General features: G+C 38.8%; 1 protein-coding gene across 2 annotated transcripts in view; it reads left to right on the forward strand.

Moving 5' to 3' along the window:
- The window catches only part of PARP14 (poly(ADP-ribose) polymerase family member 14), a 51,945-nt gene that overhangs the window by 30,003 nt on the left and 5,104 nt on the right, over window positions 1–16,838 (forward strand). For both annotated transcript variants that reach the window (XM_030801745.1, XM_030801746.1), the window contains exons 9-15: window positions 87–165; window positions 5,305–5,454; window positions 5,753–5,815; window positions 6,140–6,307; window positions 9,927–10,133; window positions 10,215–10,814; window positions 12,110–12,243. In XM_030801745.1, coding sequence (XP_030657605.1) covers window positions 87–165; window positions 5,305–5,454; window positions 5,753–5,815; window positions 6,140–6,307; window positions 9,927–10,133; window positions 10,215–10,814; window positions 12,110–12,243 — 1,401 coding nt within the window. The remainder of the gene's footprint in view (window positions 1–86; window positions 166–5,304; window positions 5,455–5,752; window positions 5,816–6,139; window positions 6,308–9,926; window positions 10,134–10,214; window positions 10,815–12,109; window positions 12,244–16,838) is intronic.

Below are 16,838 nucleotides of genomic sequence, written 5' to 3' on the forward strand. Positions count from 1 at the left end.
TCTGCATGCAGGACCAAACACCCTGATGATTCCAATTTCTTCATCTACTGAGGAGTGTAATGATCAACACTATGTTTATATTTCAGGCATTTTCAGATGAATTTGCCAAAAGGGCTAATGGAAATCTCGTCAGTGACAAAATTCCGAAGGCTAAAGATACACAAGGTTCAGTAAAGCTTCTAAATTGAGAAGTGATTTCTAATTGCTAAGTAACTGTTCATTGACAGGTAAAAGACAGTAGTGATAATTTTTATGAAAAAAAATTGATGAGTGACAAATGATACTAAGTTATGTTTCATATACCTGAGCATGTACGACACTGGTCATGTTTATATAATCTGAAGCAAAAGGGAAGGCAGGCCAAGTTATATAATCTGTATAATGGGTTTTAAGTAATGACAAGACTACCATTTCCTGAGGAGAATGTGACATGTATTTTCCAAAATAGACAAATTAGAGAGACAATACTCACCAAATCTTTCACGTTGCCAAATTTGTTGATGCCATATTTGAGTTTATCCTGTTTGAGTTTCACCGAGGCTTTTTGAGTATAAAAATGTATGTCACCAAATTTGGAAAATTTTAAGTCATCTCTTTAAATGCTCTTTTTGTGCACTGATTTATTTCATATCTCCTTCTGTTTTCCAATACTGTGGTGCTAAGCCTTTTGACAGTGTTCCAAGGTTTCTGCAGAGCTGTTCTCCCCATGCCTACCCCCCTCAACCCCGCTCATCTTTTTTCTCTCTTCTTCAGATTGGATAATTTATCTTGACCTACCTTCAAGTTCCCTGAGTCTTTTCTCTGTCCACTATGCTATTGAGCCCATCCAGTGAATGTTTTGTTTTAGATACGTGTGTGTAAGTTCTAAAATGTCTATTTGGTTCTTTTTTAAATTTTTAAATTCTTTAAAGTTTGAACTTTATTTTCCTTTGCAATTTATTATTATTATGATTATTTCAATAGTTTTGGGGGTACAGGTGGTTTTTGGTTACATGGATAAATTCTTTAGTAGTGATTTCTGAGATTTTAGTGCATCTGTCACCTGAGCAGCATATACTGTACCCATTATGTAGTCTTTTATCCCTCATCCCCCTCTCAACCTTCCCCCTGGAGTCCCCAAAGTCCATTATATCACTCTTATGTTTTTGCATCCTCATAGCTTAGCTTTCACTTATAAGTGAGAACATAGGATATTTGGTTTTGCATTCCTAAGCTACTTCACTTAGAATAATAGCCTCCAGCTCCATCCAAGTTTCTTCAAAAGACATTATTTCATTCCTTTTTATGGCTGAAGAGTATTCCATAGTGTATATATAGCACATTTTCTTTATCCACTTGTTGGTTGATGGACACTTAGGTTGGTTCCATGTCTTAAATTGCGCTGCTGTAAATGTGTGTGTGTATGTTTTTTCATATAATGACTTATTTTGCTTTGGGTGGATACCCAATAGTGGGATTGCTGGATTGAATGGTAGTTTTACTTTTAGTTCTTTCAGGAATCTCCACACTGTTTTCTGTAGTGGTTGTAATAATTTGCATTCCGACTAGCAATGTAAAAGTGATCCCTTTTTACCACATCCATGCCAACATCTATTGTTTTTTGACTTTTAAGTTATGGCCACTCTTGCAGGAGTAAGGAGGCATCTTGTTGTGGTTTTAATTTGAATTTTCCTGATGATTAATGATGTTGAGCATCTTTTCTTATGTTTGTTGGCTTTTTGTATACCTTCTTTTGAGAAATGTCTGCTCATATCCTTTGCTGACTTTTTGATGGGATTGTTTGTTTTGTTTGTTTTTTTTTACTTGCTGATTTGTTTGAGTTTCTTGTAGATTCTGGATACTGGTCCTTTGTTGGATGCATAGTCTTCGAATATTTTCTCCCATTCTGTGGATTGTCTGTTTACTCTCCTGATTACTTTGCTGTGCAGAAGCTTTTCAGTTTAATTAGGTCCCATTTTTAATTTTTGGTTTTGTTGCATTTGTTTTTGGGGCCTTAGTCATGAATTATTTGCCTAAATCAATGTCCAGAAGAGTTTTTCCAATGTTATCTTTTAGGATTTTTATGGTTTCAGGTCTTAGATGTAAGTCTTTGATCCATTTTGAGTTGATTTTTATATGAGGTGAGAGATAGGGATCCAGTTTCATCTTCTATATGTGGCTTGCCAGTTTTCCCAGCACCGTTTATTGAATAGGCATCCTTTCCCCAACTTATGTTTTTGTATGCTTTGTTGAAGATCAATTGGGTTTTAAGTATTTGACTTTATTTCTTGGCCCTCTATTCTGTTTCATTGGTCTATATGCCTATTTTTATACCAGTACCTTGCTGTTTTGGTAACTATAGCCTTGTAGTATAATTTGAAGTTGGGTAATGTGATGCCTCCAGATTTGTTATTTTTGCTTAGTCTTGCTTGGCTATATGGGCTCTTTTTTGGTTCCATATGAATTTTAGGATTTTTTTCTAGTTCTGTGAAGAATGGTGCTGGTATTTGGATGAGCATTGCATTGAATCTCTAGATTGCTTTGGGCAGAATGGTCATTTTCACAATATTGATTATTCCCATCCATGAGCGTGGAATGTGTTTCCATTCGTTTGTGTCATTTCTTTGACCAGTGTTTTGTAGTTTTCCTTGTAGAGATCTTTCACCTCCTTGGTTAAGTATATTCCTAGGTATTTTATTTATTTATTTATTTATTTATTATTTTTGCAGCTATTGTATAAGGGATTGAGCTTTGATTTGATTCTCAGCTTGATGGTTGTTGGTGTATAGCAGGGCTACTAATTTGTGTACATTGATTTTTTAACCTGAAACTTTACTGAAATTGTTTATCAGATCTAGGAGCTCTTTGGATGAGTCGTTAGGATTTTCTAGTATACAATCGTATTATCCACAAACAGCAACAGTTTGACTTCCTCTTTTCCAGTTTGGATGCCCTTTATTTCTTTGTCTTGTCTGATTGCTCTGGCAAGGACTTCCAGTACTATGTTGAATAGAAGTGGTAAAAGTGGGCATCCTTGTCTTGTTCCAGTTCCCAGGGATAATGCTGTCAACTTTCCCCGATTCAATATGATGTTGGCTGTGGGTTTGTCATATATGGCTTTTACTACTTCAAGATATGTCCCCTCTATACCTATTTTGTTGAGGGTTTTTATAATAAAGCAGTGCTGGATTTTATCGATGCTTTTTCTGCATCTATTGAGATGATTATATGATTTTTGTTTTTAATTCAGTTTATGTGATATATTATATTTATTGACTTTTATCTGTTAAACCATCCCTGCATCCCTGGGATGAAATACACTTGTTCATAATGTATTATCTTTTTGATGTGCTGTCGGATTTCATTAGCTCATATTTTGTCAAAGATTTTTGCATCTGTGTTCATCAGGGATATTGGTCTGTAGTTTTCTTTTTTGTTGTATCCTTTCTTGGATTTATTGTTAGTTTAATACTAGCTTTTAGACTGATTTAGGGAGGATTCCTTCTTTCTCTATCTTTTGGAATAGTTTCAGTAGGATTGATACCAATTCTTTGAATGTCTGGTAGAATTCAGCTGTGAATCCATCTGGTCTGGGACTTTTTTGTTGTTGGCAATTTTTTAAAATTACTAATTCAGTCTTGCTGCTTGTTACTGGTCTGTTCAGGGTTTCTGTTTCTTTCTGATTTAACCTAGGAGGGTTGTATGTTTCCAGGAATTTATCCACTTCCTCTAGAGTTTCTAGTTTGTGCACGTAAAGGTGTTCATAGCAGACTTGAATGATCTTTTGTATTTCTGAGGTATTGGTTGTAATGTCTCCAGTTTCATTTCTAATTGAGCTTATTTGGATCTTCTCTCTTCTTTTCTTGGTTAATCTTACTAATGGTCTATGAATTTTCTTTATCTTTTCAAAGAACCAGCTTTTTGTTTCATTTTTATCTTTTTTTGTTTGTTTGAGGTCTTTTTAAAATAGTTTCTATTTCTCTGCAGAGACATCCTATTTTTCCATTCATTCCACATCATTTCCATCCATTCAAATGTGTTTACTTTGACCTCATGGATCATAGTTATAGTAGATGCTTTAAAGTCTTCTATAATTCCACCATCTGGGTCACTTTGGGATTCACATCTTTTTTTTTCTTTTTTTTTATGGAGTCTTGCTCTGTTGCCCAGGCTGGAGTGCAGTGGTGCAATCTTGGCTCACTGCAACCTCCGCCTCCCAGGTTCAAGTGATTCCCTTGCCTCAGTCTCCCAAGTAGCTGAGATTACAGGCCTGTGCCACCACGCCCAGCTAAGTTTTGTATTTTTCTTTTAGCAGAGGCAGGGTTTTACCATGTTGGCCAGGCTGATCTTGAACTTCTGACCTCAAGTGATCCACCTGCCTTGGCCTCCCAAAGTGCTGGAATTACAGGCATGAGCCACCATGCCTGGCTGGGATTGACATTTTTTTTTTTTTTTTTTTTTTTTTTTTTTTTTTGAGACGGAGTCTCACTCTGTCACCCAGGCTGGAGTGCAGTGGCATGATCTCAACTCATACAGCCTCAACCTCTGGGGGCTCAGGTGATCCTCCTACCTCAGCCTCCCAAGTAGCTGGGACTACAGTTGTGCACCACCATCCCAGCTAATATTTGTATTATTTGTAGAGATGGGGTTTCACCATGTTGTTCAGGCTGATCTCGAACTCCTGGACTCAAGTGATCCCCCACCTCAGCCTCCCAAAGTGCTGGGATTGCAGATGTGAGCCATCATGCCTGGCTGGATTGACAGCTATTGATTTTCTTTATCCTTAAGGGTTGATCAAATTTTCCTGGTTCTTTATATGACAAGCAATTTTGGAATATAGACTGGACATTTTAAATATTAGGTTGTGAGACTAGGGCCACCCTTGGGTCAAAGCTGGGAGAGAAAAGAGGAAAAATTTTAAAACAGAACAAAATGGAAAACCGGCCCCCTTAGCAGATTGCTTCTGCAAGTTTTGGCACCTTTCTTCAATCTGTCTGCCGTTATTGTAACTTTTCAGAGCTCTTGGGTAGTGGCTTTTTGTATTTGTCCTGTTTTTAGTTGTAATCAATGGGAGAGATAGGCTATAGTAGGCTAACTTCACCTTGGCCAGCACCAGAGTTCATGTTTGATATGGATTCTATTTTCTAATTCTTTTTTCTTAAGCAGATCATCACTGAGGCTGAGGGGCAGGGCCAGGTTGAAGACCAGAGGTCACAGAAAGAGAGAGAGAGGGAAGACATACAAGAGGGTCACATGTGAGCAGGATACCCAAGTCATTCTTGCTGTGGCTGACTTAGTTATTGACTTTACTTCTTTTCTTTTCAGGTTTTTATGGGACTGTTTCTAGCCCTGATTCAGGTGTGTATGAAATGAAGATTGGCTCCATCATCTTCCAGGTGGCTTCTGGAGATATCACGAAAGAAGAGGCAGATGTGATTGTAAATTCAACATCAAACTCATTTAATCTCAAAGCAGGTACTTGTACAATTTTGATGAGTGCAATAGTTAACGGTAGATGCTATGAAGGAGGGTTTCTATAGCCAAACTGTTTTTTATAACTTTGGCTTATTAATTAATAACTTTTAAATTATGTTGACAGGGTTTTCCATAATTAATAATGTTTATTTTAAGAAGTTTTCTTCTTTGTCATCAGCAATACCCAATTAGAGGATTCCTCAGATGATGGAGAATGCATTTAGATAATCTTTCTGATCCAAATATACCATAGTGGTTTTTTACTCATGTTTGTTATCATCTTGATTCTCTCATGTAGGGGTCTCCAAAGCAATTTTAGAATGTGCTGGACAAAATGTAGAAAGGGAATGTTCTCAGCAAGGTAAGGCACATTCTATTTCTTGGTCCTAAGTTGTAATTGTATGGGAGGCTGTGGAGAGGCTAAGAAAAGTCTTAGGGTTGGGGAGACAACACTCTAATTTTAAAATGATACATTTTACTAAAGAATTCCAATCACAGAGACTTAGAAGTGAAAAGTAATCTCACAGTTAAAAGTAAAGTTAAGCCATAGCATTCCATCAAAGATAGTATTTCAGGAGTTTTTTATTCACAAAATGCTTACTTGCCAAGTTGTACATTTTGCTTTCTAAACAAATGATGGGTTCAACATCTACTAATTTTGCATCTTTTTGTCTGTGTTTCCCAGCTCAGCAGCGCAAAAATGATTATATAATAACCGGAGGTGGATTTTTGAGGTGCAAGAATATCATTCATGTAATTGGTGGAAATGATGTCAAGAGTTCAGTTTCCTCTGTTTTGCAGGAGTGTGAAAAACAAAATTACTCATCCATTTGCCTCCCAGCCATTGGGACAGGTTCGTAGCCTCTGGCTGTCAAGGCTAAATCCCAAGCCATCTACTTTCCCTCTCACTTGGAGCTGAGTGTGAATGTGGTCAGTGCTGAGTCTGACCCAGGGCAGCAACCATTAAGCTAGGAGTGGACAGCTTCCTCCCTATAAGGCAACTCCCAAGGGAATGACAAAGCCTGTGGATAGTTTGAGTAAAAGAGGAACAAAATGCAGGAAACTGAAGAGAGTGTTAGAGAGACAGAAAGAAGGGAAGGGAAAGTAAGGAGGGGAAGAGAAGGGAGAGAATGGAAAGGCCATCCCTCGTTCTCTTTCCTCAGTTACTTCCCCTTTTTCCATTCCCTACATATTCTCCATTATGCAGTCCTTAGCTTCCTCCTCTTTCCCCTCTCCATGGAGAATATTAGTACAACAACTTCCACCTCACTCTAGCTGATTCCCAGAGGAAGATTTCCAGGCTTCAGCTCAACAGTCAGCTGTGTCACTTGGCCTCAGGGCATTTCTGCGTAGAAACTTCTCAGTCACCAGAACCAGACCCACTAGTGGGTCAGAAACTCCACTCTCCACTTTCCTCTTTTCAGCCTACTTGCTCCTTTGATTTTCTTCTTTTCCTAAAACTAGGTAATGATAGTGTGATTTTTCATATATAAGGATGGTGTTCTGGATTTATCATTAGTTAGGTGGTATTTTTTTTTAAATTATACTTCAAGTTCTGGGGTACATGTGCAGAATGTGCAGTTTTGTTACACAAGTCTTCTTTGAGCTCTTTAGGAATTCCTGCTTGGTCTCCTTCAGAGAGCTGGTCAGGGGAGGCATGCATTCTTAGGCTTGAAGTGAATGGAGCTGCCTTGTTCCAGTGCGAGAATAGTCAGCATCGGATCTGTCATTCTGTTGCTGGGGAATCTAAGTTTGAATTTCTTATGCTGGCATTCTAGGCTTTCCAAAAGGTTAGCCTCAATAAACTTAACCATCCTTGTCAATTTCTGGGCCTTCTTCTAACCCTCTGACCCATATCTGTAATTCTGTACCATTTCTTATAATGTTCTGAGATGGAATTCTATATCTATTTTACAACTTTTCTATTTCTAAGAGTATAATTTTGATCCCTTTGTTTTCATTCCCCTTAGAGTACCATCTATTCCTAGCAGATTAGCCAACATTTCTCCTATCTCTCTCTCTATCAGTCATCTGTCTCTGTCTGTCTGTCTATCTATCTATCTATCTATCTATCTATCTATCTATCTATCTATCTAGCATCTCTCTACTTACTTATCTTTTATGGACACCCACCAATGACTCCTCAGTCTCTGTCTCCAACTGCTTTTTTCTCTGAGCTCTAGTCTTGGGTTTCCACCTTCAGTTGATTTGGGCCAAGAACTCAGGCAGCTTAGGGGTGTCATAGACCTTCCCAAAGGAGTCCCTGGTAGAGTCAAAAGAAGAAACAAAGAAAGAAGGTAGTTTTTGTTTTGTATAAATATGTACACATTTGAGCATTTCTGGGCTACTGCAATCCTATTGTTTCTTCCACTGACCTGGTTGCATTGCTGGTCTGCACAAATAAATCAGGGTTAGTGGGTTATCCTTGCATGTCCCCTTTACCTATCTTTATCACCACCGAGCTGGTCCTGAGACTGATAGATGTGGAAGCTTTCTCTTTTAGTGGTGTATATGAGTTGAATTAAGACTGTGATCAACACAGCTTCTGGCAGTTAAAGGAGCCTCCTCCCTGTTCCTTAAAGACATCTGCATAAGAGGAGAGACTAAGTGGTCAGCAATACCTGTGATGCCACCTCAAGCTCAGTGCAGACTCCAAACTCTCATTCCTTGTCATCTCCCCAAACCTGTCCTTCCTCTTGTATCCCCAATCATGTGAAAAACATCACTTTCCATCTAGAGTCCTAGACTCTACCCTCTTCATCACTCTGGTCTTCATTAGCTTAGGAATTATTTGACTGAATATTTACTGAGTGCCTGCATCTGCAAGGCACCATGTTTAGGCACTGGAGATAGAAAGATAACTAAGAAAAGGATCCAGTTCACAAGGAGCACCAAGCCCAGTGTGAGAGACAAGCATGCAAACAAACAACTGCAATGCAACATGAACCTTGATATAGTGAAGGTATGTGTATGGCAAAAGACAGGGAAAGGTCAAGGACAAACCCAGCTGGTCCCTAGGTACTCCTGACTTTACTTCCAAAATAGCTCCTCAATCCCTACTCTTCATTCTGGCCTCCTCTTTTTGTTCACCTCTTGTCTTTTGACTAAGCTTTTATTATAGCCTCCTAACTAGACCTGGGCTCCCCACTCCATGCTTCCTCCACACCCTTCCAGACTTATCTTCCTCAAAACTGGGTCTGCTCTGCATACATGCCAGGCTGAACATATACCCATTACATAGTTCTATCTGGCGTAGCCTTTCCCTCAATTTTCCATATTTCACCTATTGATCACCGGTTCATCCCCATATATCACATCATCTGTGTTCTAGTAAGTGCCTAGTGAGTACCTAGCCAGTGATAGGACATAGCAGATGTTTCTTGAAAGTGAATGAATGTAACTGAATGTGTCCATATACACTCTTCCAAATACCATGGGAAAATTACAGCTTTGCAAAAGAGAATTTCCCTCTTTCTCTGATCATCTGATTTAAAAATATTTGAACAACCCCCCTTGGTTAATTTTATGTGGGGGTGTCTACATTCCCACAATTGTCAGCATAGCCAAGTCAAAGAAGTCTACTCTTTTTCTGCAATAGTGGTGGGTACCATCAACAACAATTAGCCAGGTGGGCTCTTAGTCTGTCACATCAGCTTTGCCAAGGAACTTTTACATTGCCCATCATGTGACTTTGCCAGCTGTTATTCACATGGGGCTGTTCCCGCAGCTGGAAAGGGACTTTTCACGATCTTACCTAGGCTGTCGCTTTCATGGCTTGAGAAGGAGGATATGGAGTACGCTGCAAACAGGAAACGCTCTGCTCCAGGTAGCTACCTTGAATCCTGCTGGTCAGCTAAAATCTCGTTGAGTGTGGAGGGAAAGGCTTCTTGGAGGCTTATAGATAACTTGTGTCTGAAAAATTATAGATTATAACAAATAGCCTATAGCACTGGGTGTCTTACTAAATTTTGCTTAGTTCAAATTAGGTTCCCAGAGATATCTGGGAGAAGAAGGATACATACATAAAATCAAGTGATGACTGATCCAAAAAAAGATTTTCATCTTTAAAAAGTATTTTATGTCAACATATATTAGCATCTGCTTTTTATGAAATTTTGAGGACAGTAGTGAGCTAAGAAGAAAAGCTACTTGTGCTCTATAATAGGAGAGGAGGAACACAATGAGCTGGGATCAGTTGAATAAGAGTAGATATGATCTGACACCAAAAGTCAGATTTCTGGGTCCTTTGTTCACTGCTAGGCTGTGGGCTTCCTGACATCCTGGAACAAAAACCCTTCATTGCATCTGGGACTTCAAAAGTGTTTGCTGATGCTTTGTTAGAAAATTCCACAATGATGAAAGAATTGAGGAGTGGGCATTTATTCTCTGAGCATTGGAAACCCTAATTTATTCCTCAGCCTTCCACTTGGGGCTTTTTTGTCCTTCAGCAATTTTATTATTTGCTTTTCCAGGAAATGCCAAACAAGACCCAGATAAGGTTGCTGAAGCCATAATTGATGCCATTGAAGACTTTGTCCAGAAAGGATCGGCCCAGTCTGTGAAAAAAGTTAAAGTTGTTATCTTTCTGCCTCAAGTACTGGATGTGTTTTATGCCAACATGAAGAAAAGAGAAGGGACTCAGGTTTCTTCCCAACGGTCTGTGATGTCTAAACTTGCATGTGAGTTGTTTGTTTTTATGAAATGCATGTTCATAACGTTGATGTCACACGGGAAATACCTAATCTTCCTTTTCTTTTTAGCATTTTTGGGCTTTTCAAAGCAATCTCCCAAAAAAAAGAATCATTTGGTTTTGGAAAAGAAAACAGAATCAGCAACTTTTCGGGTGTGTGGTGAAAATGTCATGTGTGTGGAATACACTATCTCCTGGCTACAAGACCTGATTGAAAAAGAACAGTGTCCTTACACCAGTGAAGATGAGTGCATCAAAGACTTTGATGAAAAGGAGTATCAGGAGTTGAATGAGCTGCAGAAGAAGTTAAATATTAACATTTTCCTGGACCATAAGAGACCTTTGATTAAGGTTTTGGGAATTAGCAGAGATGTGATGCAGGCTAGAGATGAAATTGAGGCAATGATCAAGAGAGTTCGAGTGGCCAAAGAACAGGAATCCAGGGCAGATTGTATCAGTGAGTTTATAGAATGGCAGTATAATGACAATAACACTTTTCATCGTTTTAACAAAATGACCAATCTAAAATTAGAGGATGCAAGGAGAGAAAAGAAAAGAACAATTGATGTCAAAATTAATCATCAGCGCTACACAGTGAACTTGAACACATACACGGCCACAGATGCAAACGGCCACAGTTTATCTGTTCAGCGCCTCACGAAATCCAAAGGTGAGTTAAACGTTCATACTTGTCATCCACTATTTGACATCTACTTTGGGCATAACACTATTTTGTACATACATCAGAATTTCAAATAGGAGAAAATGCATGTAACACTAATGAAATAAACTAGAAAATGTGGCCTCTGCGCTTAAAGAGCTTACGTTATGGCCAGGAAAACCCAGAATGAATGTACCCAAAAGCCTGAAGATGACTATCTTCTTGGTAACAGTAGTCAAATCTCACCTTTGTTGCCTTCTCTACAGTTTATAAGCTTCCCAGAGCCAGTTGTGCTGAGAAGGTAATAGCTGCATCAATTAGGGGAAGGAAAACCATAGGCTTAAAGAAAAGTGATGGCCCAAGGTTTTCTAGAACAAAAGGGCAAAGGGAAAAACAGAAAGGAAAGCCTGGGTCAGAGGGTGGGCCCTCTCTGTGTCTGACTGATAATCCAGGGAGGATTGGGAGCCTGTAGGAACTTCTCCCAGAAGTCACCTTTGCCGAGAGCAAAAGGTTCCTTGACACACGTGACAGGAAGCAGGCTTCAGATTCTCTGAACAGATCTACTCTCCAAGAAGGGAAGACCTGTCTTGTGTAGGCAGCCATTCCTACTTTCAAACCAGATTAAGTCCCCCTTGAAAACAAGTAAATTGGCGTCCATTACACTATATTTATCTCTTGTGAGATCAATGTGAACAGATTCCTGAGACTCTGAGCAACCCTGGGGAAATGATAAATCACATATAGTATTCTGCTTAGCAGAGGAGAAGACAGAGCTGTCACCACAGCCTGTCACATAGCAAAATCTGCCACCTAACTACCTCTTAAAGATGCTATGAAGAATCATGAAAAAATAGATGTGGAGTGCCTGTGGTGGTGATGGTGAGGAGTTCTGGCAAAAATCCATGCATAAACAAAACAGCAACTACTTAGAACACTGTAGGGAAATAATTTATTGTTAAATTGTGACTATTAGAGATTGAACAAAAAACACAGATGAGTTATACTGCACCAACAGTTCTGAAATCTTAGCATGATCCAAACTTAGGAGGCAGACATACAGGCTCTGCCCTTCACAGATGCTGATTCAGTTGATCTGTGGCTTTCTTTTTTTTTGTTTAACAAGCATTCCAGTTGGTTCTGATGTAGGTCGTCTGTTGTTCATGCTTTGAAAAGCATTCTCCTAGAAAGATAAGGAACTTTTTGAATGCTTAGAATTGGGAGATAGTAAAGGAAGAACACAGATACTAAATTTTCCAGAGTGTATCGGGGATGTGTGAGGGCATCCTCAAATGTCTCCTTTGCAGTTGACATCCCTGCACACTGGAGTGATATGAAGCAGCAGAATTTCTGTGTGGTGGAGCTGCTGCCTAGTGATCCTGAGTACAACACGGTGGCAAGCACGTTTAATCAGACCTGCTCACACTTCAGAATAGAGAAGGTAAGCCTTCTGCTAGAATGTAGTTTCTGGATGGTGGAAATAAGTTCTGTCATGGTCCTATATAAAATCCATTTTCATTCACTTCCTATCACATTTTTTAACCCAGAATTAGAATTTGTATGGTAATTAGTAGATTCTAGATTCTACTCATGTGACCATAATTACTGAGGCATCAAGATTCTTGTGTCAGTGATTACAACATTCGATTGTAATATGATAGAACACTAAAGACATATGTTTACTTTGTGAAGCAAGCTAATACAAATTCAAAGATGTGGCTTTAAAATTGGATTTGATAGCTAGCAAATTCCACAGAGAGCCATGCAGAGGCTCCTCGGATCAGGACCATGTTACTCTGCCTCGCTATTCACAGATCAACAGTGCTTCCTTGATAAAGCCAGCAGCCCTTTTCTCGTTTATCATAATTATTTTGGGCAGGTGAGTGTGATGATTCGTGCCTGTAGTCCCAGCTATTGGGAGGCTGAGGTGGAAGGATTGCATGAGCCCAGGAGTTTGAGGCCAGTCTGGGTAACATAGTGAGATCCTGCTCTCAAATAAAAACAACCAATTATTTTGGCATCTTCTTCCATTTTTAAACATTATTGATATTGCTCTTTGAAATTATATTTTCCTTGACTTCTCTAGCAATATTATTATGATTCTTTTTTTTCCTTGACTAATTTTCTTTTCATTTTTGCAGGCACTCTGTTTCTCTTCCAAACCACTAATTCTAGCTTTATTCACGCCACTTATGCTTAAAGGGTCTTTTGTCTCTGTACCTCACCAGGGAATATATTTACCCTTCTTGGATTCAACTATTAGTTCAATGTCGATAGCTCCCAAATCAACATTACCAACCTGGGTCTTTGACTCAAGTTCTAGAACATACTCCCAGTGGCCTAAAAAAATCTCCACTTGAGGCCGGGCACAGTGGCTCACGCCTGTAATCCCAGCACTTTGGGAGGCCGAGGCGGGTGGATCACGAGGTCAGGGGTTCAAGACCACCCTGGTGAAGATGGTGAAACCCCGTCTCTACTAAAACTACAAAAATTAGCTGGGCATGTTGGCAGGTGCCTATAATCCCACCTGCTTGGGAGGCTGAGGCAGGATAATTGCTTGAACATGGGCGGCGGAGATTGCAGTGAGCCGAGGTCGCGCCACTGCACTCCAGCCTGGTCGACAGAGTGAGACTCCGTCTCAAAAAAAAAAAAAAAAAAAGAAAAAAAATCTCCACTTGAATATCTAACTGGAAAATCAACTTCTCTAAAATCTAATGCATCATATGTAAGTAATTCTCTTTCCCTTTCCTTCTTCATTTCTGTTTTTGGTTCTACCACTTTCTGAGTAAAGCCAGAGATCTTTGATCCACCATAACAAGTCTGCCAGTAAGACCTGCATTTTCTTTCTTTGCAAATTTTTCTTACTCTCTATTTGAACTGCCAACACTGTTTATTCATGTTGTTAGGTATATAATAATTTAAAAAGATTCAAAGTGCCCTACAAAGATATAAACTATACCTTCAGATAAAATAAATATACAAAGAAAAATGGATAAAGAGAAAAGAATGGCAGGGAAAATAAGATAATACAGACGAACTGCTAGTTCTCAAAAATATATAACATGAGGTTACCAATTTGTCCCTGAGATTCCTAGTAGACAAAGCAAGAAGTAAACATTCAGGTACAAGACTCATAATGTCCATAAATCAAAAAGCAAACCATTTAATAAGGAGGCTCACAGCTCCTCATAATATTGAGACTGACTCCTGAGAGATTTCTCTTGTGGATCAAGTACTAGAGAATATCCTCAACATCATCCTCACAATAAATTCAACATCAACTTTTATACCACTGTTTTTTTTTAATGTAAAACTGGTTGAACAAAACTGATGCCTGATTGAATGAAAACAATTCTATGAGGCACCAAGACAATGTGATTCAAGTATGCAGCTCTATGATGGTCTATTCCTGAGATAACAAGTAAGTCTCACTCCAAGTACCAATTACTACTAACTGGTAGTGGCTGACTGGCACATTGTGATGAGATGCTAAGTTTAGATTGAGCAGGAATGAATGTTCTGGTTGACCAGCAATATCTACAGTGGGCCCTGTGGATCTGTGTATTGGCAGACCCTGGCCAGAGAATTGATTTCAACACTTTTTTGCAGTGAAACCTTTTTTTTCAATAAAATCTTATGTGAAATCCCAGTCTATGAACAAGATAAAAGCAGAGGTGTGGGTAGTACTTAAGGCGCCTCCATGGAGGTCCCTAGAATTGTGAAAAGAACATGAAAAATGGGTGGTCTGTCATCCTCTATGATTATTATGTCTTATGATTAAGGTTTTTAATATCCATAAGCCTTCCACTTAGATTCAACAATTTTGCCACTTTTGCTTTCTCTCCCTGTCTTTTGCTGAAGCATTTGAAGGTAAGTTGCAGACATCATGATACTCCTATTTTAGCAAGTATCTCCCAATTAAAGACATTCTCCTAAATTATGGCAATGCCATTATCCCAATTAAAAACTTAACATTAATTCAGTAATATCCAATACACAGTCCATATTCTTTTTTTTTTTTTTTCCCTGAGACGGAGTCTTGCTCTTTCACCCAGGCTGGAGTGCAGTGGCGCGATCTCGGCTCGCTGCAACCCCCACCTACCAGTTGCAAGCGATTGTCCTGCCTCAGCCTCCCAAGTAGCTGAGATTACAGGTGCCCACCACCACACCCGGCTAATTTTTTTTTTGTATTTTTAATAGAGATGGGGTTTCACCATGTTGGCCAGGCTGGTCTCGAACTCCTGACCTTAAGTGATCCCCCCGCCTGGGCCTCCCAAAGTGTTGGGATTACAGATGTGAGCCACCACATCTGGCCACAGTCCATATTCTAATTTTTCCAGTTGTTCAAAAAAATCTCTTATAACTCCGCCTCCCCCACCCCAGTCTGAGTTCACACACTGTTTGGACATTATGTCTCCTTTGTGTCTTCTAATATAGAGTAGTACTCTTGCATTTAAAAAATTATTTTTCATGACACAAATTTTTTAGAGTTTAAGCCAATTGTACTGTAGAATGTATCACATTCTGGATCTGTCATGCCTTGATTTTTATGGAAGAATCCATGCCATTTTTTAGATTCTAGACTTATCTGATTCTTGATAATATCATTGATTTCTCTATCCTCTTTATTTCTGGTAAGTTGAGTTAGGTTGAAAGGTTTGAGTAAATTCAGATAAATATTTTTTGCAAGAATACTTCATAGGTGATACATCACATCAGGAGCCTCAGATGGTAAGCCCATCCCACTATTAATGATGCTAAGTTTGATCACTACTTAAGTTGGTGACCACCATTTCTCTCCACTGGAATCAGTAGATTATCTGTGGGATGATACTTTGTCAGCATATGAGTATCCTGTTCTCCAACAACCTGGTACTGATCGATTTTCACTTTCGTTGATTATCCTTGCCTGAATCCATCATTACATCGGAGGTTGCAGGATGTTGATTTTCTAATTCTGTCATTCCTTCTATATATGTTATTTGGCATTTTTTAAAAGAATAAATGTTCTTTTTTCCTGATTTTGAAAAAAATCAGTATGTTATATTTAATTACAGTGATTATTCTGTTAGATGTACAAATTATCCTCCATTTGGCTGGCAGGAAGTTGGCTCCCATGTCTTTTAATGACCCCATTAATCTTTGAGCATTTCCTTACTTTTTGCCATGAGATTTGTCTTGCTTATCCTGTACTTTCCTTGTCTTGTGCCTGGAATCAGACATTTTTCTAAGAAGCCATGTTACCTTTTAGTGGGGAATGGTAGTGAGAAACCAAGAGTTGTGTGTTGCATGTGTTCACTGCTATTGAGGTGTTGCTGCTTCCAGGGTCTTTTGTGGCTAGAGCTAAGAAAATCATGAACTCGTATTTATGTTTTCTTTTTTTTTTTTTTTTTGAGGCAAAGTTTTGCTCTGTCATTCCAGCTGGAGTGCATTGGTGTGATCATAGCTTACTGCAGCTTCCAACTCCTGGGCTCAAGCAATCCTCCCCACTCAGACGATAGAGTAGCTGGGGCTACGGGCACATGCTACCATGCCTTTTTTTTTTTTTTTTTTTTGTAGAGATGGAGTCTGTGTTATCCAGGCTGGTTTCAAACTTTTGACTTCAAAAGTGCTGGGATCCACCCACCTCTGTCTCTCAGAGTGCTGGGATTACAAGTGTGAGCCACAGCATCCAGCCATATTCATGTTTTCAATTAAAATTTAATGTTGAAAAATTTTTTCTTAGTATCTTAATATTTTATGTCATTTTGTGTACAATAGAAATTTTGGCTTTTAATAATAGTACATTCTTGTTTCATCCTATAGAATACATACAGTTGTCTCAAAATTATCATACCAAAATTATTATTAGCAATATTAAAATAGCTATGCCAGCTTTCTTTTGGTTATTGTTGACATGTTATGGTATATCTTTTCCTACTCTTTTTCTTTTAATCTTATAATAACTGTATATTTAAGATATGTCTCTTGATAGCAACATATACTTGAGTTTTGCTTTTCATCATCCAGCCTGACAATCTTTATCTTTTAACTGGA

Source organism: Nomascus leucogenys, chromosome 21, assembly GCF_006542625.1.
Source record: "Nomascus leucogenys isolate Asia chromosome 21, Asia_NLE_v1, whole genome shotgun sequence".
Classification (NCBI taxonomy): Eukaryota; Metazoa; Chordata; class Mammalia; order Primates; family Hylobatidae; genus Nomascus; species Nomascus leucogenys.